Source organism: Eleutherodactylus coqui, chromosome 3, assembly GCF_035609145.1.
Source record: "Eleutherodactylus coqui strain aEleCoq1 chromosome 3, aEleCoq1.hap1, whole genome shotgun sequence".
Classification (NCBI taxonomy): domain Eukaryota; kingdom Metazoa; phylum Chordata; class Amphibia; order Anura; family Eleutherodactylidae; genus Eleutherodactylus; species Eleutherodactylus coqui.
In genome coordinates this window covers 194,797,771-194,822,329 of record NC_089839.1, presented here as the reverse complement: position 1 = coordinate 194,822,329, position 24,559 = coordinate 194,797,771, and the positions used below count along the sequence as shown (strand labels likewise).

The window sequence follows — 24,559 nt, the reverse complement described above, 5'->3', positions numbered from 1 at the left end:
ATACATTGACATGCCAAATGTCATGGGACTGGAACTAATACCATGTAGTAACCTCTGCAGCAGCAACTCAACAAGTGAATGGAAGATATCTGGAGAGATGTTGAGCTATGACATCTGGATAGCCACCCACAGCTGCGTAGTATTTGTAGGGACAGGATCTTGGATGTGAATGGACACCACATCCCATAAACGATTGATTGGGCTCAGGATGGGCAAATGTGCAGGCAACTTGATTCATAAGAACTCTCCAGAATGGGCCTTTAACCAGTTTTGGGGAACTTGGGCTTGATGGCATGGTGCATTATTCTGCTGGAATATCCCATCATTGTGGGGTACATGAAGACCATGAAGGGCTGCAAATGGACACCAAGCAGTGAAACGTAGCGGGAACTGGTCAGGGATGTGTTTAGGTGGACTAGTAGACTCAACCCATGTCATGAGAACACATCCCACCACCAGTCCTCTAGGGTCCAGTTAGTAACCTCACAAGCCCAGAAGCGGCACTGTGTTTGGTATCATGGTGATAACAGAGGCTCTCTGGGGATCTTCTGCTCCCATATCCCATAGACGCTAAAGAATGCTGCACTGACCTGCAGGATATGAGTATTGGACCTTCTGAGCTGAATGTGGATGTGATTTCTGCCAGTCACTTATCTGTTTGCACAGACAATTCTAGCCAGATGTCACCGATTGTGATCATTAAGCAGCCATGGGCAGCCACTGCACTGTCCGCTGTGGACAGTGATGCCGCCTATGGCGTTTTTCTGGTACATATGTGATACTGAGGATCAAGGAATGTTAAATGCCGGAACAATTTTGGAAATTGGATGTTCCATTTCTTAGCAAGGATCCACTATAACAGCAAACAACTACTTCCAGTGCCATTGTGTCTAAGAGAAACAGAAAGGTGAAACTCCAGCGGGCAGAATAGTGCAAAAATTGGATCACTGAGCAGTGGAAAAACACTATCTGGTCAAATGGATCCAGATTTCTGGTGCACCATGCTGATGGGAGGTCAAAATTTGGTGCAAGCTACTAGATCAGGGTCTCTAATAAACTAACCAATCAGTGTAATCCTCCAAAACTAGGCTGCAGACAATGTTTACCTGTAAATTCCTTCTTGCAGCGATCTCTGACGCTGGTTTCCAAGTTTTCAAGCTGAATCTGAACTTTCTTGTAATCCCTCAGAGCTTGCTTGCTCTTCCTCCTGAAGGTCGCAATAAACATAATAGTTGTTAATCCAGATTGTGCAACTTTAACGGGTTCTTTGAGACATGAAAAAAAAAAGAAATAGGCTTAAAAAGGGGAAAAATTGAATATCCCAGTGGCTCCCCATCCAGCGCTGCAGCCCCGATGCCTGCCACACAGAACCCACAAGAAGCGGTCATAGTTATTCAGGACACGAAGTCTGAACTATGTGGGGGCTCAGTCAACGTATGGGTGCATTATTACTTTGGGGGTAGTATTTGGCAACTGAATTACCTTGGCACAGATTTGGGAGCTAAGTTACTTTGAGGGAGCCCTATTACTTTGGGGGCATTATTTGGGGGTTGTGCTACCTTGACAGAACATTATTACCTCTAGGGCACAGAGGGGACATTACTGGGGGGTCAGTAACCTTAATGAGGCTCAGTTACTTTAGAAGCATTCAATAACATTATCGGCACAGCGGGAACACTATTTTGGGGTTGAATTACCTTGGGGTACTACTTGGGGTTTGCTTACTTTAAAGGGGACACTCTTTGGGGGATACATTCATTTATGGTGTCACTACTACCCTTAGGGCAAAGAGTGGGCACTATAACCTTGTTGGGGCACAGACGGGGCTTAGTTACTTATTGGGGCAAGATGGAACATTATTACGTTGTGGAGGGGGGCAAAGAAGTTCTGGAATGAATACTATCCACAGCCATGAAGAGTAGCTGAGAAGGGCACAGCTGAGCTCTTGTAGCAGGGCTCACCAGCTTTTATCTACTCCCCTGATTTAGATGGTGACCACGGTCCAGGTTTGGTTCCTGTTATAGACTGGTATAAATAGTTTGCAGTAACCTCTTGAGCTCCTTCTAGTGGTGCCTGCAGGTAGCCAGGATTTTATCATCTATCTCTATGGCTATGCAGGGGATTTGGAGTTCTGTATAAGTAAACACTGAGCTCCGTCTGCTATAAAGATATAGTAAGAAATTATTTGATACAGAATTTTTGATCTATTTAGAAAAAAAAATGGCGTTCAGGTCGGACGTTCACTTTACGTCTCTAGCTGTATACTTTTACAAGAGCTCTGTATAAGGGAGTCTGGATTTAACCAACCTGTAGATTAAAACAATGATGAGAACTATCAGAGCCACAAAAGAGGCACCAACTCCCAAGCTGATCTGAGCCTCCAGTGGGAATGTAAGTTGGCTTTCCGTGTCGTACTGAACCTTCCCAAGTACCAGATCGATTCCTCCGATTTGCACCTAGAAGAGAAATCATTGATAGGATTGATGCTTAGTTACAGCGTGCATTATAGTGCAGAGCTGCATGCACATTCTCTCAACCAAAGATAAAAAGATAAGACAAATACAAAAATTACTCAAAGACAGAGAACAAGTGGATAGATCAGAGGTACAGAGATCAATCTTGTTTCCCCACTTTCCTAACCCTAGCCACGCTTTTAGGTAATTGATTTATTACCCCCCTGCAAGCTGGGTACTCATTTTACTGACCACGGAGGGATAAAATGCTGAGTCAACCTTGAGCTGGCTACCTGAGCCACGTGGGGATTGAACCCGCACCCTTCAGGCTGTGAGTTAGAGCTTAGGACTGCATTTCTGCTGCCCTAACACTCTGCGCCCCACAGGGCTCCTTATATGTACCTAATATTAATAACAGAGCTGAATTCTCTCAGTATTCCCTGCTGCCTGAGTGTCTGTACAGAGTATTTTCTGCTAATTTTCATCCAAGAATATCTGAGAAATTTAATCTGTTTGCCCTCTTTGACATACATGTGTGCCACAGAAGTGCGGGTGGGGTATGAAATGGGTTTGGGAGCCGAGCCTCTTCCATGCTCCAGAGGTGCCAGCTGTTTAAAACTGAAGCTAGCTCCAATCCCAGCTGTTTAACAGCTTACATGTGCTGTCAATCCTGACCGTATCATGTAAACTGACAGCTGGAGGGTGTCCTCCCCACCGACTCACCATCGGCACCCTGTGATGCGATTGTGAGGCGTCTATGGTTGCTATGGTAGTCCTGGTCTTAGTGAAGACTTGTAGGGCTGCCATTATTTAACCACATAGGTGGGTAAGTGAACATTAAAAAACAGTATGCTGAAATACTTAAGTATTACAGTATATTGCAGAAGCGATAAAATGATCGCAAGTTCAAGTCCCCCACAGGGGACTAAAAAAAGGGAGGTTAAGTCAAATAAAATTGTTAGAAATAAACAATATAAAAGATTCAAAAATCTCCTTTCCCCTTTTTTTCCAGCAATATAAAAAAATATACATAATTGTCATCGCCGTAGTCGAAAAAGCCCTATCTAAGTCTCATATTATTTATTTCACACAGTGAATGCTGTATAAAACACCCATAATCCCAGACTTGCAGGGTTTTTTGGTCATCCCATCTCCAAATAAAAATTGATCAAAGAGTCCTCAATGCCCAAAAACAGTAGCAATAAAAACTACAACTGGTCCTGAAAAAAAACCAAGGTCTCACAACAGCCCATCGACAGAAATATAAAACAAGTTATAGGGATCTGAATATAACAAAAATATTTTTTTATTAAAGGGTTTTTTATTTTTTTTAAGTTTTAAAACATCTCTAACCATACTATCATCATAGTGATACTGACCAATAAGATAAGGAAAACAAGTCATTTTACCGGACCATGAACTCCTTCCCCTTAAAAAAAGGCCCAATGGTGTTGTTTTCCATTTCACCCCACTTAAAAAATGTTAATAGTTTTCCAAACGTTTTACAATATATAGGCATTAAACGGCACTATTAAAAAACGCAAATCAGCTCACAAAAAAACAATCCTTTATGATGCTACGTTGGCGGAAAAATAAAAACATTATGGCTCTTAAAAGGCGAGGATGTAAAGAAAACGAAAACACGAAAAATGGCTGGTAGTTAAAGGGCTAAGGCCTTTTCTTCAAAATGAGCCCTGAACCTGGACATAGGATCAGTCAGGAGGGAGGATAGGGTTGGAAGTGAGCTACACTTTATTATACTCCTCCAACGCCACCCAGGACCTCAAAAATCGGACACATCCTTACTGTAAACTCAGGTAGGGAGTCCACGCCTTCTCTCTTAGAGGGGTACCGTGGGGTTGGCTGCTTCTCCGGAGGTTCGCAGTACAGATGGTTATTTGTGAGGGTCTTCACGGTGCACACTCCATCCCCGATCATTGCAATCATCTCTTCTTTGGTAATAGCCAGGTCTAAATTCTCTCCCTGGGAATAAAGCAAGATGTCAGATATGCGCAGACAACAGGTCGCCGCCTCCTGTGAGGAGAGTCCGAACTTTTATTACCTCCACAGAGATAACGCTGCCGGGCTTGTGCCGATACGGTTTAGCTGGATCCTCAGCGTTCAGATGCCTGAGCAGCGGGTCCGGCACATAGACAAATGGCGCCGAGTTGATGACAGTGAAATTGAAATGAAGATTATCCAGGATGAATTCTACGTCGACTCGGGCGTTCCAGTGTAAAGGGTTAATGGCCGGCGTCTTACACAGCAGCAGCAACGATGAGTTTACCTGGCAAAGCTCTTCGTACTGTGGAGAGGTAATGAGAGCATATTGATAAGGGCCCACAAGGAAATGGTAATGGCACAATTTGGCGTTAAACCCTTCCCAACATGCGCCATGCATGTACAGCCCTGTCGGGTGTCACTGTATGGAGCAGGGAAATGTCTGCCATTTTGACAGCTAGCACCGGTAACTCCTAATAGCAGCTGCTAACCTGTCACTGTCACTTCTGGCAGTGGCATTTAAATGTTTTGTTTGAGACTGAGATGTACTGAACGGGTTCCCCCCATGATGAGATTGCGGGGTGCCATCCAGGTGTCATAGCTGCCTGGGGCTTTCTGAAAGCCACGACTGATTGCCTATTAAGACAGGCCTATGGCATATCACAATAGAATGCCAGTGAGAATAAAGTATAATGCAGTACGATAGTATTACATTATAGTGTATAGGTGATCAAAGACCATAAAGTCCTTAAGGGGTTAAAAAAAAGTTAATTAAATATTTCTATATTATTAGAAGTAAAAAATGTAAAAAGTTGAAAAAACACTTTTCCTAGTTGTTGCATCAAAAACTGAAAAAAAAATCTAATTGGTATTGCTGTGTGCATAAAAGCCGAGTTTATTAAAATATCACATTGTTTATCCCACACAGTGAATGCCATCCGAAGAAAAATATGCAATGCCTGGACTGCCATCTTGTGGTCACCTCATCCCCAAGAAACAAAATTTGAATAAAAAGCGATCAAAAAGTCATATGAACCCCAAAATGGTACCGTTAAAAACTAAGGTCAACCCACAAAATATGAACCCTCACACCACTGTATCAACTGAAAAATAAAAAGGTTGTGGGGGTCAAAGGATGACAACAAAAAGAAAGTTATTTTAAAAGTTTTTTTTAAGTAGTACAACCCAAAAATAATATATATAAATTTGGTATCACTGTGACCATACTGACCCAACAAATAAACATAACATGTAATTTATACTGTACCATGAATGCCATATAAACAAAGTGCAATTGCGTTTTTTTGCCGTTTTTCCCCACTTGGACATTTTAAAAAGTTTTCCAATACATAATATAGTGTTTTCACCCCTTAATGCTCCATGATATACAATTACGTCATGAAAGTTCAAGGTTCATATGGAGGGGGATGAGGAGCTGATTCTACTCCATGCAATGCGGGTGCATGATGTTTCTCACAGCTGTCTTCTGCCGACAGCAGCAGTTAAAGTTCCTAAAATGGTACCAATTGAAACTACAATACTTTTTCACAAAAAAAAGAGCCCATACATAACTATGTCAATGGAAAAATAAAACGTTATCGCTGTCAGAAGATGGCGGCAGAAAATAATCCCCCCCCCCAAAGATATTTTACTGTTTAAAAGTAGTACTGCAAAAAAAAACTACCGTAAATAAATGTCGAATCGTAGGACTTGTACCGACCCATAGAATAAACAACATATGTCATGTTTGCTGCAGTGTGTACACTGTAGAAACAAGACCCCCTTAAAGATGGCAAATTTGTGGGGTTTTTTTTTCCATTTTTCTCCACTTGGAATTTTTAAAAAAGTTTTTCAGTACATTATATGGTACATTAAATAGCACCATTGAAAAATACAACTCGTCCCGCAAAAAACAAGCCTTCATACAGCGACGTCGATGGATAAATAAAAGGTTTTTTACAGTGGCGAGGAAAAATAGGAGAAAAAAAGGTTGCGTCCTTACGGGGTTAAATTTTATCATTAAAAATATAAATTGTTCCACAAAAAGAAGCCCTCTTTACCTGTGTCACCAGAAAAATAAAAAGAGTTATGATTTTCTGAAAGTGTGGAACAAAAAAAAACACAAAGGGCTGCAGCAGGAAGGGGTTAAAATGGTATTCCTATTGTTAGGATATGTTTTCAGCTAAGGTGGGTGACGGTCTGACTTTGGGCATCCCTGCTGATTCTGAGAATGAAGGGACAGAAGCTCCTTCTGCAATTTCTCTATACAGCACACATCTAATACACCGATTCAAGTGAATGGAATCGAGATGCATTTGCCCGCCTGGCCCCTTCCTTTGGAGGATTGTGGAAGTTTAAAAGTTAAAGCATCCTGATTAGAGATGAGCGAACACCAAAATGTTCGGGTGTTCGTTATTCGTAACGAACTTCCCGTGATGCTCGAGGGTTCGTTTCGAACAACGAACCCCATTGAAGTCAATGGGCGACCGGAACATTTTTGTATTTCGCCGATGCTCGCTAAGGTTTTCATGTGTGAAAATCTGGGCAATTCAGGAAAGTGATGGGAATGACACAGTGACGGATAGGGCAGGCGAGGGGCTACATGGTGGGCTGCATCTCAAGTTCACAGGTCCCACTATTAAGCCACAATAGCGGCAAGAGTGCCCCCCCCCCCCCCCCCCCACTGTCAGCATAAAGATCGTCCTCCTCTGGCACAGCTGTAACAGCTGTAGCAGAGAAGAACGATGTTTGCCCATTGAATTCAATGGAACCGGCAATACAGCCGACTCCACTGAATGCAATGGGCTGCCGGCGATCGCAGGATGAATGGTCGGAAAGGGGTTAAATATATAACCCCTTTCCTGCAATTCATCCAGAAATGTGTTACACTAAAAATATATACCGGCGTATAAGGCGACCGGGCGTATAAGACGACCCCCCAACTGTCACCTTATACGCCGGTAATACAGTGGAGCAAAGAATAAAAAGCATTACTTACGTTTTTAGATGATCTGCGGCGCTCCTGCAGGCTGTCACTCCCTCCTGGTCCACGGCAGACAAGCTTTCTCCACGAAAGACTTTAAATCCCTGCCTCCAGAAGCACATGTGCCTTCAGCCAATCACAGCCAATGACAATGATGTCATTGAATGGCTGTGATTGGCTGTGTTTCTGGAGGCGGGGATTTCAAGCCTTGAAATCCCCGCCTCCAGAAACACAGCCAATCACAGCCATTCAATGACATCATTGTCATTGGCTGTGATTGGCTGAAGGCACATGTGCTTCTGGAGGCAGGGATTTAAAGTCTTTCGTGGAGAAAGCTTGTCTGCCGTGGACCAGGAGGGAGTGACAGCCTGCAGGAGCACCGCAGATCATCTAAAAACGTAAGTAATGCTTTTTATTCTTTGCTCCACTGTATTACCGGCGTATAAGGTGACAGTTGGGGGGTCGTCTTATACGCCCCGTCGCCTTAAACGCCGGTATATATTTTTAGTGTAACACATTTCTGGATGAATTGCAGGAAAGGGGTTATATATTTAACCCCTTTCCGACCATTCATCCTGCGATCGCCGGCAGCCCATTGCATTCAGTGGAGTCGGCTGTATTGCCGGTTCCATTGAATTCAATGGGCAAACATCGTTCTTCTCTGCTACAGCTGTTACAGCTGTGCCAGAGAAGAAGGATTTGTCTTCTATATGTTCTCAATGGGGTCAGCGCTGCTGCCGCTGGCCCCATTGAGCGCATATAGAATGCATCCATAGCGAGCAGCGGGAGGGGCAGACTTTCATATCAGGCGGACACCTTATCTCCCCAGCCACTCACAGCAGGGGGGTGGTATAGGGCTTAAACGTTGCAGGGGGAAGTTGTAATGCCTTCCCTGTCTTTATATTGGCCAAAAAAAAGCGCTAACGTCTCAGGGAAGAAAGTTTAATTTACCAGAACACCGCATGGTGTTCGTTACGAATAACGAACATCCCGAACACCCTAATATTCGCACGAATAGCAAGCTCGGACGAACGCGTTCGCTCATCTCTAATCCTGATTGAAATACCTCTTTAAATATACAAAACTGCCCCTAGAACAATAATATTGAGTATAGCACCACCTGCTGGACAGTGCAGAGCAAGCCCTCAGGGCATTCTGTCTCTGGGACAATACGCCGCTTTCTCCCAAGACTTCGTCTCCGTCTCCTTTCCACTGGGGACACTGTGACCCGGATCTTTGGGGCTTGTACTACATCCAGATTCTGTCCGTATACCAAAAGCACACGTCCTCCACTGCAATAGAGAATGTACAATGCTGAAAAGGGTGATAAGGGCAATTAAAGAGCGATACTACTACACACCTGGCTGACACTGTAATAGAATATTCATGTCTACTGGTGACAGAGGTTCTAGTAGCTGGCCGGTGGCTATCATCTGGAGTTTACCTTTAAAGTCTATGGACATTTTCGGGGAGCATTTTGTATTCCTGAAATGCATGTATTTTGGGCTAACAATCACTTTTACAATAAGGTTTATTTAAACGTTTTGCACGGTTTGTCTTCTGCAGCTTCTACATGTCACTATATATAGAAACTGCAGCCCCAGAGCCCTTTTACATGGGCCAACCAGAGCACCCAACAGTCGTCCAAGTGATGATTGTTCTTCGTTGTGCTTTTACACAGAAACAATCATTGCTCAGTGAATGGAAGTGGAGTGAGTCGGGGATCGTTCCGGCCGCCTCCATTCGCAGTGAACAGGCCGTCGTTCATACGTGTTTTCACGGGCCGAGAGGCATGTCTAGTGGTCAACAAGCTCTACACAAGCGGAAGAAGAGGTCACTACACACAAGGAGCCTCTGACAGCCTTTATATAGGCCAAGGGGGAACCACTTTTAGGGCCTCAGGTGGCAAGACCGTTCATCTAATCACCACAACTCTAATCACTTACATATCTGCCTGAGATGGAACTGCATGCCGGGTTTTGTAGCAAAAGTGATTTTTATTTTTTTTTAACAAAGAGTGTATTCACATAATTTGTAAGAATGTACCCTTATTCTACCAAGAGGATACTTTGGCCAAGTATTGGATGAAGGCTATCATATGGCAGTTAAGGGGAGGAGTTTGGGTAATATTTTATCCCAAAGTTTATTCAATAGTTGCAAAATTCCATACACTTGGTTGAAATATAAAGGAAACATGAAGTGTAGTTCCAATAGATGTAGGACATGTCAAATTTATATTATTTCTAACGATACCAGTGTGAACAAAATATGGTCATACATCAATAGTAATGTGGAATATGTGGTGTACATCATTGATGGTATGACATGTAGGCTGAAATATGTAGGCTGGACTATTCACAAACTTTGGCGCAGAATATTAGAACATCTTGTGGATATCAATAACCCTGCTGATAGAAATATATCTGGAGCTGCAAAACACTTTGTAAATGTACTTAGGGGTGATACAAGTTTGTTGCGGTATTATGGGATTGAAAGAGTGAGGCTGGACTAATGGCTTAAAGCCCATTTAGACACAAAGATGATCACTCAAAAAATGGCTTTTGAATGATCATTTTGCATAAACTGCTAATTGGTACTAATGCCTGTTAGTACCAAGTAGCAGCATGTGAGCCACTAGGAGCTGTATTCAGGGAACAGACCACCCGCTGTTCACTGAATACATCCTCTTAGTTCTGCCGCGCTGATTACAGCTGAGAGAACGTAATCAGCTGTTATCAGCAATCCCGGGACAGAGCACAGCATGCGGTCCGACTTATCAGCTGTGCTGCTGAACAACATATTTCAGCGAATTTTGAGCGATAATCGTTGTGTCCAAATGGGCCTTTAGTTTCCTGCTGCTTTCTCCTCTTCTGCCATGCAGATAATTTTTGACCACAACAAAGTTTATCTCCTATTGAGACTCAGACTGCAGTGTCTATATACAGATATATGTAAAAGCTGCAGAAGAGAAACGGTGCAACATTTTTAGTTAATTGCAAAAATGCTTGTTGGCTGAAATACATGCATTTAAGTTAAAAAAGCCCTCCCCTCCAAGTGTCGATAGCCTTAAAGGGAAGCATCTTTAGGAGAGATTCTTAAAAGCCCTTAATACCTGAAGAAGCTCTTGGCTGGGCTGGCGGAGGTGATGTTTGGGTCCGCTGTGTATGTGAAGAAGGCATCTGGAAAGCTAAAAACTTGTTCTCCATACCAGATGATGACTCGGAAGTCAGAAGTGGCGTTGCTGGACCCAGTCAGACATTCCAGCTGGTTTTCCTGGATGTCTGAAGAACTTTGGAAGAGAAAACAAGGTAAAGATATAAAGTCTATTGAATTCTACAACTTTCCGTCAGCAGAGAGTTGCATTTGAACACTTGGGGCAATACACATTTTTGCTGTCTTTCCAAGGAACACTTCCCTCCACAACAATGTCCCTATCACATTCAGCCATGCTATCACTAAGATGAGCATATGAAAGGGCAAGTCTTTCCCTCCCAAAAGGCTTGAAAATTCATCTCCTAAAATACAGTGTGCTGATGTTACCCTGTTCCCATTTTACCCCACATGCCAATGCATCCAGAATGGATCTGCTGGGATACTACATGTGTTGCCGTCATCAGTCTGGTTAGGGGTGTAGCTGGAGGGGAGGGGGCTCAAGAATCCTGGATGAAAAGTAGGGGGCAACAACAGCCTTAGCCAGGGTATTTAGAAGCAGGACTAGGAAAGCAAACTGAATATTTGCCCCATGTGGTAGAAAACTTTGCTTCAACTTTGCTTTCAGCTATAGTAGAAAGCACCATGAGAGCGTAGGGAATCTTATAAGCCATGCAATGCTCCATGGGAAAAACATGTGTACTCTACAAGGGGAAACACTACCTGCCATTTGATGGCCACTCATCCAGTCAACTAATCTCTACTATGCACTTACAAAGGGCAGAAATAGCTTTTTGTACATGAGTATTTTTGTTTGGCTTACACCCCTACTCCTGTTGCAAGATGTGTTAAAAGTTTGGCCGTTGACTCATAGAACAGCTAGTTTTTAATAGGTGGCGCTGTGGAAGCATTATTTCATCACTCATTTGCATCGTTTTTCGCTATAGTATATTCTGCCATAACTAATCCTACAATATCTCAAAATGAATAAGAAAGTGGTACATGTGACACCTTCCTACCACACTCTATATAGACTCACATGTAACAGGGAATATCTCCAATCAGTACTCGGATATCACTAGGACGCCCCGTGAGAAGTTTGTATCCTGTAATAGTCAATGGAGTTCCTCCAGATTTTGGACCACGAGATGGAAAGAATGAAGACAAAATGGGATTCTGGAAATAGAAAGCAAATAAGGTAAGTTACATTGATGATGTATACTGGAGTTTCTTGTTTAAACACTTATATCCCAGGATGTATTATGTATGTTCTGGGTGTGCAAGGTTTATATGTAGTGGAATCGGGAGCTGAGCCCGCTCCATAAAAGGCCAGTGTAAGCTGTCTGGACCCAGACGCAACAGCTGCAATCAGTATTCACATTAATTGTAGCTATTGACCCTTTAAATGCTGTGGTCAATTCTGACAGCAGAATCTAAATCCCTTGTGCGGCGATAGAAGATGCTTCAAAGTTACTTTGATGAGATCACGAGGTGATATCTGAGTGTCATGACAGCCCAGGGCCTTCTGAAGGCCCGAGGACTACCATGCATTTCTGCCTATTAAGAGAAGCCTACAGCCTGTCTTAACATAATTTCAGCAGAAATACCATATACTGCAATACTGAAGTATTGCAGAATATGGTATAAGATCAAGGTCAAGTCCCCTATGGAAAAAAAAGTATTTGTAAACAAAAAAGGATATTAAAAAAAAAGTTAAAACTTTTTTCCTGTATTCATAATAAATTAAATCAAAATTAAAAAACATATTTGGTATCACTGCCTCCATAAAAATCCAATTTATCACAGTAACACATTATTTATACCATAGAGTGAACATAGTCAAGAGAAAAATATACTACATCCGAGTTTCCCTTTTTTGGTCACTTAGTTTCCATGAAAAAAATTTAATAAAGGACAATCAAAAAGTCGTATATTCTCCAAAATGGTACCAATAGAAACTACTGGAGGTCCTGCAAAAAACAAGTCCTCACAAAACTTTACCGACGGCAAGATAAAAAAGTTATGTTGGTCAAAAGATGACAGCAGAAAATGATTTATTTTTTCAAAGATATTTTATTTTTTGAAAGTAGTACAGCATTTTTTTTTTGGGTATCGTCGTAATCGCACTGACCCACAAAATACAACTATCATGTCATTTTTGTTGCAGTGTGTACACTGTAAAAACAAGCCCCCACATAATAAAAAAAAATGTCAGTACATTATATGGCACATTAAATAGTACTATTGAAGAGCGTAACTCAGGGCTCAGTCACATGGGCACCGATGCTCCCGTGTTCCTGCACGATAAGACGCCCACACTGCAGGTGCGCTAGATTCTACGCACCGCCGGAAAAAAGAACACATGACCAGCTCCATTGACGGTCATGTGTTTTTTCTTCTGGCGGTGCAGAGAGTCGTCCGCTCCTGCAGTGCGGCCGTCTTCTTCGTGCAGTAACAGCGCCCGTGTGACTGAACCCTCATACTGTAAAAAAAAAGCCATTGGACAGCTATGCCGGCAGAAAAATAAAAGTTATGATTTTTTGAAAGTGGGGAAAAAAAACAAAAAAGAAAAAGAAAAGAGGCCTGCGTCATTAAGGGGTTGATTTCTTAATATTTTCTCAGATCTTTACTTTCTTCAGATGCCCATATACCTTGAATAGCTCTAAGCTGAATGTTAGTTTGACCGTCAGCTATTTCCCTCAACTCCCCCATAAAGAAGAACTTTCAGTAGGTAAACTGTGGCCAAAAAGATCTGGTGACAGCTTATCTCCAGCAATTTTTCCCTAAAGTGTGTGAAGACCTTTTCTCATGAGAGTCAAAAGAAGCCACCATGTGTTGGACCAGCTCTCTGGACCTGGTACAATAGAAATAAGGGAATAGGGAGGGGGCAAGAGAGGAGTGGAAGGAACAACAAGAGGGAATGGTCAACAGAGAACAAGGGTAAGGAAAAGGGGCAAAATCAAACAGTAGTGGCGTTACTAGCACCTGCCCATCTCTGTCATCCAACTTTTCACAGTATGAGTCCAGTCTAGGTCATATTACCTGATAAGTAAAAACTTGGGTGGAAACTCCATGTGCCCGCCCAGGAACCTCTACCTGAACATGTCCGGGTCTCTCCGACCAGCTTTTCCCAGCCACACAAACTATACTGCAGAAGACAATGGACACTATGATGAGGAAATAGAGAATCCACCAAGAAGACAACATGATATTACCGGGCCCACTATTATCATATAGCAAGCCATCAGTCTTTGTATCTTTTGATGATATTTGGTGTAGACTACTTATCCCATCAATTCTTACCTGCTGGAAATCTCGTATTTCGTGATGTCCACCTTACAAGGGATATTGCCCACAGATACTCGTCCTATGATGTCTTCTAATTTTTGGCCTAAGTTGGAGCCAGTGATTGTAACCCTTGTCCCTCCATCTACAGGACCTGAAAGAGGCTCAATCTGAAAGAGAACACATTGTTGTAGTCATTACATTGTTTTGAGTAATGATTAGGAAGTTTTTAAAAGTTTGGTTTGCCCATTTTACCGAACTTTTGCAAAAAGTTCAGTTCAGTCCAAATTAGTTAGAGCCGAACTGGAAGTTCACGCCTGAAACTGTTGTATAACACTGTCTAAGAGCCATAAAAAAGAGTGTTATATCCATTTTTTATGGCTCTTCGATAATGTTATAAACTAGTTTTCAAGACTAATATTGAGTAAACCAAACCCGTAGAATCCTGGTTTGGGTTTGTGCTGAACCAAACTTTTAGCAAAGTTCGACCTGAAACAGGATTCTACTGGTTCAGTTCGCTTAACACTGGTGTTGAGTTACCCAACTGGTCAACAAAAACATTATAACGCTTAGGATGAGTCCCTTAAAGGGGTTGTCCCGAGGCAGCAAGTGGGTCTATACACTTCTGCATGGCCATAATAATGCACTTTGTAATGTACATTGTGCATTAATTATGAGCCATACAGAAGTTATAAAAAGTTTTATACTTACCTGCTCCGTTGCTGGCGTCCTCGTCTCCATGGTGCCGACTAATTTTCGCCCTCCGATGGCCAAATTAGCCGCGCTTGCGCAGTCCGGGTCTTCTTCTTTTCTGAATGGGGCTCCGTGTAGCTCCGCCCCGTCACGTGCCGATTCCAGCCAATCAGGAGGCTGGAATCGGCAATGGACCGCACAGAAGCCCTGCGGTCCATGAAGACAGAGGATCCCGGCGGCCATCTTCAGCAGGTGAGTATGAAGACGCCGGACCGCCGGGATTCAGGTAAGCGCTGTGCGGGTGGTTTTTTTAACCCCTGCATCGGGGTTGTCTCGCGCCGAACGGGGGGGGGGGGGGTTTAAAAAAAAAAAAAAACCCGTTTCGGCGCGGGACAACCCCTTTAATGATAAGTTGGTCACATGGTGTTCTGCTGTCAGGTCCCTGAGCATTCAGCTTTATTCTGTGGGGGAACCTGAGAGCAAGTGTTCAATTATCCTGCAGCACCCCCACAAGAGAAAAAGTATTACATACTTTTGATTGAACTCAAAGGGCTGTCTGTGAAATTTATGGAAATCCTAGGTCCTACAGCCCCAGAGAAGCTCTTCATATTGTCTCTAAATGGTCCTGCAAGGGGAAATTCGCCTACCAACTCAGAGTGCTACATGACATATCTGTGTGATGAGTGCACAGAGAATGGATCGTAGTTTTACAAAGCTGAACAGTGATCACCAACTGTACAAAAGCCTTCACATACTGAGTGAATAAGTGGCGCAGGGCATGTTCTTTCCACCTCCTCAGTGCACGTCTCTTGGTACATACAGCTGGGGTGCTCTCCTCCGCACCACACACAGTTATATTTGAGGTCGGCTGTCTGACATCGGCTGCAGTCAGTGTGTCCCACGGAGCAATTGTATAAAGTCACTAAGGAAAGAAGTTTAATTATTAACACCAAAGTTCAGTGTGTAGTGTTACTAGTGTTATGTAATGAATGTTGGATACACTAGACGTACCATGGAGATCCTCGTAACTGTCCACCCGCAAGTCCGGCTCTCTCTCTAAGTAGATGATAGCGTTGAACTCTGGTTGGGGTGCAGAGTAACTGTACTGCAACGAGAACAGAGGGTGATGGAACAGGGCACATCGGACAGTAATAAGACATGTTGCTCATGCAACAGGTGAACCAAGAGATCACAGGGGATTGGACAGTACTTTGACCCATCTGGTTTAAGAGAAAAGTAAGGTCCAAAAACACAACTGAAGCCAAAAAGGAACATGCACTGTCAGGGCTCCCAATGAAATCAAGGGGACAGTAGGGGACTAGCAGCTTTCCCCATAAAAGTCACTTGAATCCAATGAAGCACAACACTAGCTAGAACAATGCCCACCCCTTCTCTCTAGTGATTAGTCTTAGCTCATAGTCCCCACCGATGCCATCCTTCGACACTTGCCACCAAGCACTGTAACAAAGGGCTTGTGAAAGACAACTGTTGGCCCAATCAATAACTTTTGAATTTTATAACCCAGGAAGAATTTCCCTTTTCCATCCCATTTTTAGCTTGCTTGTGTTCTTACTTTTTGAAGTTGACATGTGATGTAATAAATGGACTGGTCCATAGTATCCATCTCCACAAAGGCATCTGTTATCAGTGTCCTGCCTTCCAGAATTAGAACACACTCATAGTCCCACTGGGAATCCTGTAGAATAAGAACATAGGAGAGGGTCATAGTCATAAGTTTTATCAAAAATGTACTCAAAAAGTTCATCTGCAAAATTTGGGTTAAAATATACTGCTGGTCAAAAGTCTTTGGACACCATGAGCATTCAGAGTTTTGGGGCGAATACTATCGACTAAAAAGTGTGAAGACATTGTCTTACTAAAAGATAGCATCACTGTATATGGTACTGTGCCACTGTCCGTATGCTTACAAGTATTTCTGCTGCATTTATCGTGTGCTATCAGAACCTAAGCAACTTGAAATCAACTGCAGAAAGGTGAGAGATGAGTCTTTGCTAATAAGTCAAGGTAATTATCGTTATTATTGATATCACATAGTCATCAAGAACCAACACAGTCAGAAGGAGTTGCGGTTGGTGAATCACAGTAGATGGCTCCCCAGCTGTGAGCAAATATGTGGACCCAGAGACGATAGCTCTAAGCAATGCAGATAGACTACAACAAAGATGGTCTTTCCATTTGTGACACTGCCTTAAAACTGTGGATCTCTAGATCCACCAAAGTCAATAGAAGCCGTCCGATCCGCGGCCCGTCCACGCCAAGGATTCCGCGGGAAAGCAGAAGTTTAAAAAAAAAAGTACTGTGCACGTCTCCCGGCCTACCAGCAGGCGCTTCCACACGCATCCATACACATCTGCAGTACAGATCCGGACAGGTACACAGGGTGGCCAGCTGTGGGCATGGTCAGATTCCTCTGCGGACTGCTGCATGTGGAATGCGCCCCACCCGTGGACATGAGCCTTTTGTTTCCATTGATACCTGCGTGTCGTGGCCTATCGAAAGGAGACTTAGATCAGCTAGCCTCTTTGGTAGAGTAGCTCTGCGGAAACCACTTCTTAAGGCAGTAAATAAAAAGAAAAGACTGCCATTGGCGCAGAAACACAAGAAGCACAGAAGATTTCATAGATGTGTTGCAGATGAATCAGTCCAAATCTGAGGTGTTTGGGAGCACAAGAAAAATGTGATGCTCGGTGAACAAAAAGATGATGCCCAACTGCGTTACACCAACTTTCAAACATGGTGGAGAGTTTGGAATGCTTTCTATAATGGATAGAGTATAGAATCAATAGAATTCTTAAACACAAAGAGGTACCCTGAAAGTAATAGAATGGCCACCACAATCACCTGATCAAAAACCAATCAAACTTCTGTGGGAAGAACTCGACAAAAGTACATAAAGGGAGGAAACCTCGTCCAACAACTCAAGAAAGTCTCTGGATTATATTACAAGCCTCATGGAAGCTGTTAAAATTCACTATTTTACAAAATCTAGTCAACAGGATGCTGTGAGGAGTCAAAAGTGTTTTAACCCTTTCCAATCCACTGTCTGACGTCTGAAGACATTCTGATTGAAGGTTGCACAGCTCCGATGTCGGAAGACGTCTGGCAGGGTATTCTTACTGTATATTACTGGCCGCTCTGTTGTAAGCAGCCTCTCTAGCATCTCCCATACCGCAGTACAGGCTCTAGCCAACAGATGGCACCATTGTATAATGGCAAAAAGAGAAAGCCCTCTAGGAAAACCCTGAATCCAAAATTAGATTGCAAAGGGTTAAAGGCTTCTTTGATGAACAGAAAGTTTAATTTTTTTGCAATTGTAAAGATCTTGAATAGCGATGTTTTTGTTTTCTTTTTTTGTTAGCCTATGAATAAAGAGAATGTTTTCTTTTGTTTTGATCTACTATCCATGTTCACTTTGAATGTTTTTGCCTCGGTAAATGGAAACCGTCACATCTCCACAACACCATAAACTGCTGCTATTGGGGTAGGAGACAGGGCACCAAGCAATGTATTTTTTACACCCACCCACTTTCGCTATCCAGCGGTGTCTGCCTCTGAAATCAGCATGCGGCAGAAAATCTGACTCTTTTCACAGTCCCCTGCATGCGTTCTCCCATAGACTTGTATAGGAAAGTGCATGGAACTCTGAAAATAATCAGATTTTCTGCCACATGGACTTCAGAGGGCGACACCCCTGGATCGCAGGAGTGGGTGAATATAAAAAAAATTTCTCACCCAGCTTCCTGTCACCAACTACAACAGCACCATAACTTAGTTTATGGTGCTGTGGGGATATGACAGGTTCCCTTTTACCAAACAGGTAGATCTGCTTGTAAGTACATTGTGATTACCTGGTAATGGTGGAAATTTTTTCCGACTAATGTTATTTTACGCTCCACGTTGACCGGTAGTAAAGATTGGCTTTGAATACTGTGCACACAGGGACAAGCTTCCGGACCCCAGAAGAGCTCCTCGTTATTCTGTAGAGGAAAAAAATATTTCTTAGGTTTCAAACCCCAAAAAGTTACAGAAGAGTTTATTTACATAGCAGAGAGAAAGATCAACAGCAGAATAAACAGGTACAATGTCGATTTTAGAAAAGTCCTATTTAGGCTGACTATTAATGCAAGGCAGTGGCATTTTATGGGGGTCAGTTGTGATGACCAGTTCCCTTTAAGTTCAACTTATCAGTATGCAGTAAGCTCCCCTTAGTAGTGGCAACAGGTAGACATACACTTCTGACTTAAAGTGAAGCTGTCACCAGGTTCATGTTGCCTGAACCATGGGCACCACGAACCCGGGACAGATATGCCCATGCGGCCCATGTATGTCTTATTCTGAGTGTGATTGTTCTTGGTAAGAGAAACCAAGTAATTTTGTAGATATGATACCTTTTAATGGCTAACAAAAATACATGATGTTATTGTGAGTTTTCGAATCTACTTAGGGTTCTTTTTCAGGCATAATGGAACAAATCTACAGACCTATTTATATTAAAACATATGCACATGATCATATGAAATGACATGGTGAACTTCATTTGCACTAGGTAAATACCAGAGACAGGATGAGAGGGCACAAACATTGTGATTAATAGAACTTAAGATAAATATCAGGGAGGGATGAGCATAACAGTAAATAATTAGTCCAGTGACAAGGAATGTGGTTAGGGCAGCATGAATCTGCTGTAAAGTTCCCTTAAACGTCTTATCAATGCAGGGGGTTTGGAGCTCTGTATTGGAAAAATGGAGCTTCAACCACTATTAAGAAAAATATGAGAACAAGATTATGTGCCCTATGTCCTAAAAGCTTATCTCCAAGACCTTCTTGTTTAACAGGATCTTTGGCTTCAGCCTAAGTGATATTGTCCTTGAACACAGTGTCTTGTCTGAGACATGGCAGCTCTGTGCCAGCTGGCTCCCCTGGCAGCAGGAGGTTTTCACAGCAGTGAGATGTGCATGCCAGAGAGATCTCAAATAATGTGTCCCAGCTCATAATTGTCCTCAGCATGAGCCAGCTGGCCTCCCTGCAAAGCCCTCAATACGTTAACAATTCTTCATAGAGGCAGTGCCAAGCTGGATACAGGGCATTGTACGCCATGGTATTATCAATTAAACACAAGATCCTTCACAAAAACTCAGCTTTTTACCAAACTTGTTCAATAAATCTCCAGTTCTCCATCCTTGTGCTTGCAGCGGAGGACGCTCTTGTAAATTTGATGGTGGCCTTTAATTGGAATGTTAAAAAGATACTAAAAAGCGGGTACCAGCTCTCGTAAAGTAACTTCTATAAACACCCACCTTACAGAGACAACGTGCCAGGAATATTAATTATACAGACCACTAGCATTGAATCTCATCTGTTTTCTTTAAGGGCGCATTCACATGCAGTTTCAGTCTGTGAAAAAGGGACCAATTTCATTGCATGTGTATGTGCCTGTTGCATGCTTTCTTGTTGCACATCTGCGGTTTTTAATGTGCCGTCCATTTTTCACATGCGCAAAAAAACGCAAAGAGGCCCAATTAATGATGTTATTGATATCAATGTAGAATATGATGTAAAAATGAATCAAAATTTGCACAAAATTAGAGGCAAAGTAGTTATAAAGTTACTCAACCTTTTGTGCAGTTTTACACATGAGGCTGAAGTATTGCAAATTTTATGCAGTGGAATTTTGACATACGGTGCAGATTTAAAGGGTATGTCCACAAGCAGCGTAGATGCTGTGGATTTTCTGCAGTGGCTCCAGAAAGTTTTACAATGCCAGCAGTGTGGATATGATTTCAGAAACTCCCATCCAGATGCTGCGTGACAAAATCAGCAGCGTAAATCTGCAGTGAAAATTTTTTGTCAAATTATGCTCTGGTTTTCCAGCATGGATCTCACCTCTTCAAATGAGGGGTGAAATGTGCATAGAAATCCGCTCCAAAATAGTTGTCAAAATCTGTGTATTATTATTACAGTATGTTTTCATGTGTAATTTGGTGTGGATGTTAACGCTGATCTACACCAAAAACCATGTGGATGTAACTTTGGCATCACAAACCTAACCTTCAAACATGTCAAAACCAACATTAAAACCAAAATGTTACATGTGGATTTGGATGCGGATTTCACCAGCTCATTGAACTCTGTGTTGAAAATCCACATCATAAATTGGCATGCTGCGGATATAAAATCTGTGCCGCTTGGCAATTCTGTACAAATTCTTTTTACACATCACTTGGAAAAGAATTCTTCCCGCACATGGCTTGTATTTACGTGCTGCACACTTTCCATGTAGTAATTCCACCCAGAAAATCCACAGCAATTACCCTAAATATGAACATAAGCTTAATGTGCAGCATGTCAATTCTTGGTTGAGGACTTTAATAGAAGATGCAGCAAATCAGCACCAAAATCCACAACAAATAAGGCACAATTTGCTGCGGTATTTGCCACTGCAGATTCACTTTTTGAAATCTGCTTTCCATGTACTCTTTGTCAAAAACAATCCGGACTCTAGAAGAAGTTGTCATTTTGCTGCAAAACTCGGCATGCAGTTCCATCTCAGGCAGATATGTAAATTATTAGAGTGGTGTGATTTGATGAACGGTCTTGTCACCTAAGGCCCTAAAAGTGGTTCCCCCCTTGACCTATAAAGGCTCTCAGAGGCTCCTTGTGTGTAGTGACCTCTTCTTCTCTTTGTGTAGAGCTTGTTGACCAGTAGACACCTCTACGACGCCGAGAAGAGATGTCACCCCGTTACCAGAGTCTGAGAGGGGCGCATTATTGGGATGTGAGAAGCTGGATGGTCGTATCAACAAATTGTCCGCCACTGGCTGTGCTGTCCAGACTGTTAGGAGGTGTTGGGACCAGTGGATGTATGAGGACAAGGTGACTGGGCTCAGGACCCCCTCGACAGACCACGAGTAGAGAGGATCATCTGACAAGCACGAGCAGCTCCAACTATTTCATTGTCAGAACTGAAAGCAGATAAGAGCCCTCGGGCTATTAACTGCATTGAGCTAAGGCTTTATTTGAACACTTAATTGCTATTAGGTAGCTGAGTAGCTACTTAATAGTTTATGCAAAAGGATCGCTCAAAGCTGTCACTCAAACTGTCATTTGAGCAATCTTTGAGCGATCATCATTCTGTATAAATGGACCTGAAGGTATAAGATAAGTGGAGAGGCTTCATACCATCTCTCACAAACCAAGACTGGTGCAATGCTATGGAATCTCATTTATTGGTCTCTCCAGCAGCAAATAATAAACTTACACATCCTTACCCCTGCTGAACTATATTGTATGGGGAGATGACCCCCATCTTAATGCCATAGGTGCTTAACACCAGAAGCTTATTTCTTTCATTTAATGTGAAATCAAAATTACATTTTTCCAGTTTTCTTCATTTAACCCCTTAACCCCTTGAGTGGCACGCCCGGAAATTTTCCGGGACGAGCTCCACTGCTCATAGCAACATAGCCCGGAAGATTTCCGGGCTATGTATCACTATGGGAGCTGCAGAGCACAATGCCACAAGCTGTGACATTGTGCTCTGCCTGCACAGACCCACACAGAGCAGTGCAAGAGCTTTGAAAAACCAGCAGAAGATATTGCCGATATGTCGGCAATCTCCTGCTTTGTTTACAGGTTGCCATAGAGACCATCGGCTTGTCAGAAGCAAGCCGATGGTCTCTATGGCAGGGAGAGCTTGGTGCTTGTCTGTCAGAGGACAGCTAGGTACCTGCTCTTACAGCAGAGATCAGAGAAAACCTCTGATCTCTGCTGTGTTAACCCTTTACATGCTACAGTCTATGTGACTGCAGCATGAAAAGGGCTGTCACTGCAGCATGTAAAGGGCTGTCACCATCGGACCCCCGGAATGTGATCAGGAGTCCTGATCAAGTCCCCTAAAGGGACAAAAAAAAAAAAGATTTAAAAAAATTTAAAAAAAAAAGTTAAAAAATTATAAAAAAAAATTATAAAAACACTTGTCTCCCTTTACTTTGTAAGAAATCAAAAATACAATCACACATGTGGTATCCATGCGTCGTAATGACCCAGAGAAGGAAGTTAATGCATTATTTAACCCCTTAATGACATGGCCCCTTTTTTTCTTTTTTCCCCATTTCTTTTTTTCCTCCCCCCTGTTTAAAAAATCACAACTTGTCCCGCAAAAAACAAGCCCTTATATGGCCATGTCAATGGAAAAATGAAAAAGTTATGGCTCTTGAGACGCAACTGCAAAATTAGTTGAAATTCAATGATTAGACCATTTTAAAAAACCTGCCCTGGTGGGCACGATAGGGTGGTAGGAAACCCGCCACTCAAGGGGTTAAAGGGGTTGTCTCGCGATAGCAAGTGGGGTTATACACTTCTGTATGGCCATATTAATGCACTTTGTAATGTACATCGTGCATTAAATATGAGCCATACAGAAGTTATTCACTTACCTGCTCCGTTGCTAGCGTCCCCGTCGCCATGGATCCGTCTAATTCTGATGGCTTCTTGCTTGCGCAGTCCAGTCTTCTCCCTGGTGAATGGGGCCGCTCATGCCGGAGAGCTGGTCCTCGTAGCTCTGCCCCGTCACGTGTGCCGATTCCAGCCAATCAGGAGGCTGGAATCGGCAATGGACCGCACAGAGCCCACGGTGCACCATGGGAGAAGACCCGCGGTGCATCGTGGGTGAAGATCCCGGCGGCCATCTTGGTGAAGGAAGAAGAAGGAAGACGTCGCAGAGCGGGGATTCGGGTAAGTAATAAAAATTTTTTTTTAACACATCCTTTGGGGTTGTCCTGCGCCGAACGGGGGGCCTATGGGAAAAAAAAAACTCGTTTCGGCATGAGACAACCCCTTTAAGGACGCAGACTTTTTTCTTTTTTCTTTTCAGTTTTTCCTCACCATTTCTAAAAATTCACAATTCCTTTATTTATCTATCAATGTTGCTATCTGAGGGCTTGTTTTTGCAGTTGTATTTTTTAGTGGTACTATTTAATGTACCATATAATGTACTGAAAAACTTTTTAAAACGTGGAGTGAAATGGAAGAAAAAGAGCAATCTGATCCTCTTTTTTTTTTAGGGGGGGGGGCTCGTTTATTGCCGGATGTCTTGTAGTTTATATTGGTACCATTCCGGAGTACATATGGCTTATTGGTCGCTTTTAATTACATTTGTTCTTGGAGACGGGGTGGCCAAAAAAGCACAATTTTGACATTGTGTATTTTTTCATATGATGACGTTCACCGTGCAGGGTAAATAATGCGTTACTTTGATAGATCAGACTTTAAGGGATGCAGCGATATCAAAAATGTTTTGGGGTTATGTAGATTTTTTTATTATTAATATGGCAAACTTTTATTACCTTTTTATAAATTAATAAAACTTTTTAAAACTGACTTTTACATTTTTTTTGTCCCCACAGGGAGCAAGAACTTGATGATTTGGTCGCTCCTGAAGTATGATGTAATGTCTGCTGTTTGTGCGCCCCTTCAGACGGCCCAGGTCTGGTGCATATACACTGAGCCCGGATTGCTGTCGAGTGGGGGAAGACAGATTAGCTCTGCTAAACTGCCTCCCGTTTTTCGCCCCCTCACTGGCTCTTGGCAAGAGGAGGGGGCGGGAGCTAATGTGCTAAGCTCCCGCCCCCTCTCCACCCCTTGTCGGCTGCGAGCAATAGAAGGGGCGGGAACTTAAGAACTAGCTCCCTCCCCGTCTTACCGCCTCTCATTGCAAACAGCCAGTAAGGGGTGGAGAGGAGGAGGGAAGAGGGTGGGAGTTTAGCAGACACACTGCTAAACTCCCTCCCACCTCCCTTCTCCGGCAGCTGGCATAGGCTCCAATAGGAATATGTCCATCTAAACTAATGCATTGTAAACCAATGCATCAGATAGGCAGCGTATATCAACAGACCGTGAAAGTGCGGCTGATATACGCTTGTGTGAATAAGCCCTTAATGAACTATATTGTTTGTTATGCTTTGCAATGTTGATA

At 42.8% G+C, this 24,559-nt stretch overlaps 1 protein-coding gene across 1 annotated transcript in view; it reads right to left on the bottom strand.

Annotated features, from left to right (window-relative positions):
* Positions 1-24,559, bottom strand: part of PLXNB1 (plexin B1) — a 180,697-nt gene that overhangs the window by 14,968 nt on the left and 141,170 nt on the right. Inside the window, exons 12-24 of the mRNA XM_066596720.1 lie at positions 18,435-18,563; positions 16,139-16,261; positions 15,577-15,670; positions 15,321-15,487; positions 13,891-14,042; positions 13,630-13,735; positions 11,627-11,763; positions 10,550-10,726; positions 8,558-8,729; positions 4,516-4,758; positions 4,260-4,436; positions 2,308-2,456; positions 1,107-1,207 (exon numbers count right to left, since the gene is read on the bottom strand). Coding sequence (XP_066452817.1) covers positions 1,107-1,207; positions 2,308-2,456; positions 4,260-4,436; positions 4,516-4,758; positions 8,558-8,729; positions 10,550-10,726; positions 11,627-11,763; positions 13,630-13,735; positions 13,891-14,042; positions 15,321-15,487; positions 15,577-15,670; positions 16,139-16,261; positions 18,435-18,563 — 1,927 coding nt within the window. The remainder of the gene's footprint in view (positions 1-1,106; positions 1,208-2,307; positions 2,457-4,259; positions 4,437-4,515; positions 4,759-8,557; positions 8,730-10,549; positions 10,727-11,626; positions 11,764-13,629; positions 13,736-13,890; positions 14,043-15,320; positions 15,488-15,576; positions 15,671-16,138; positions 16,262-18,434; positions 18,564-24,559) is intronic.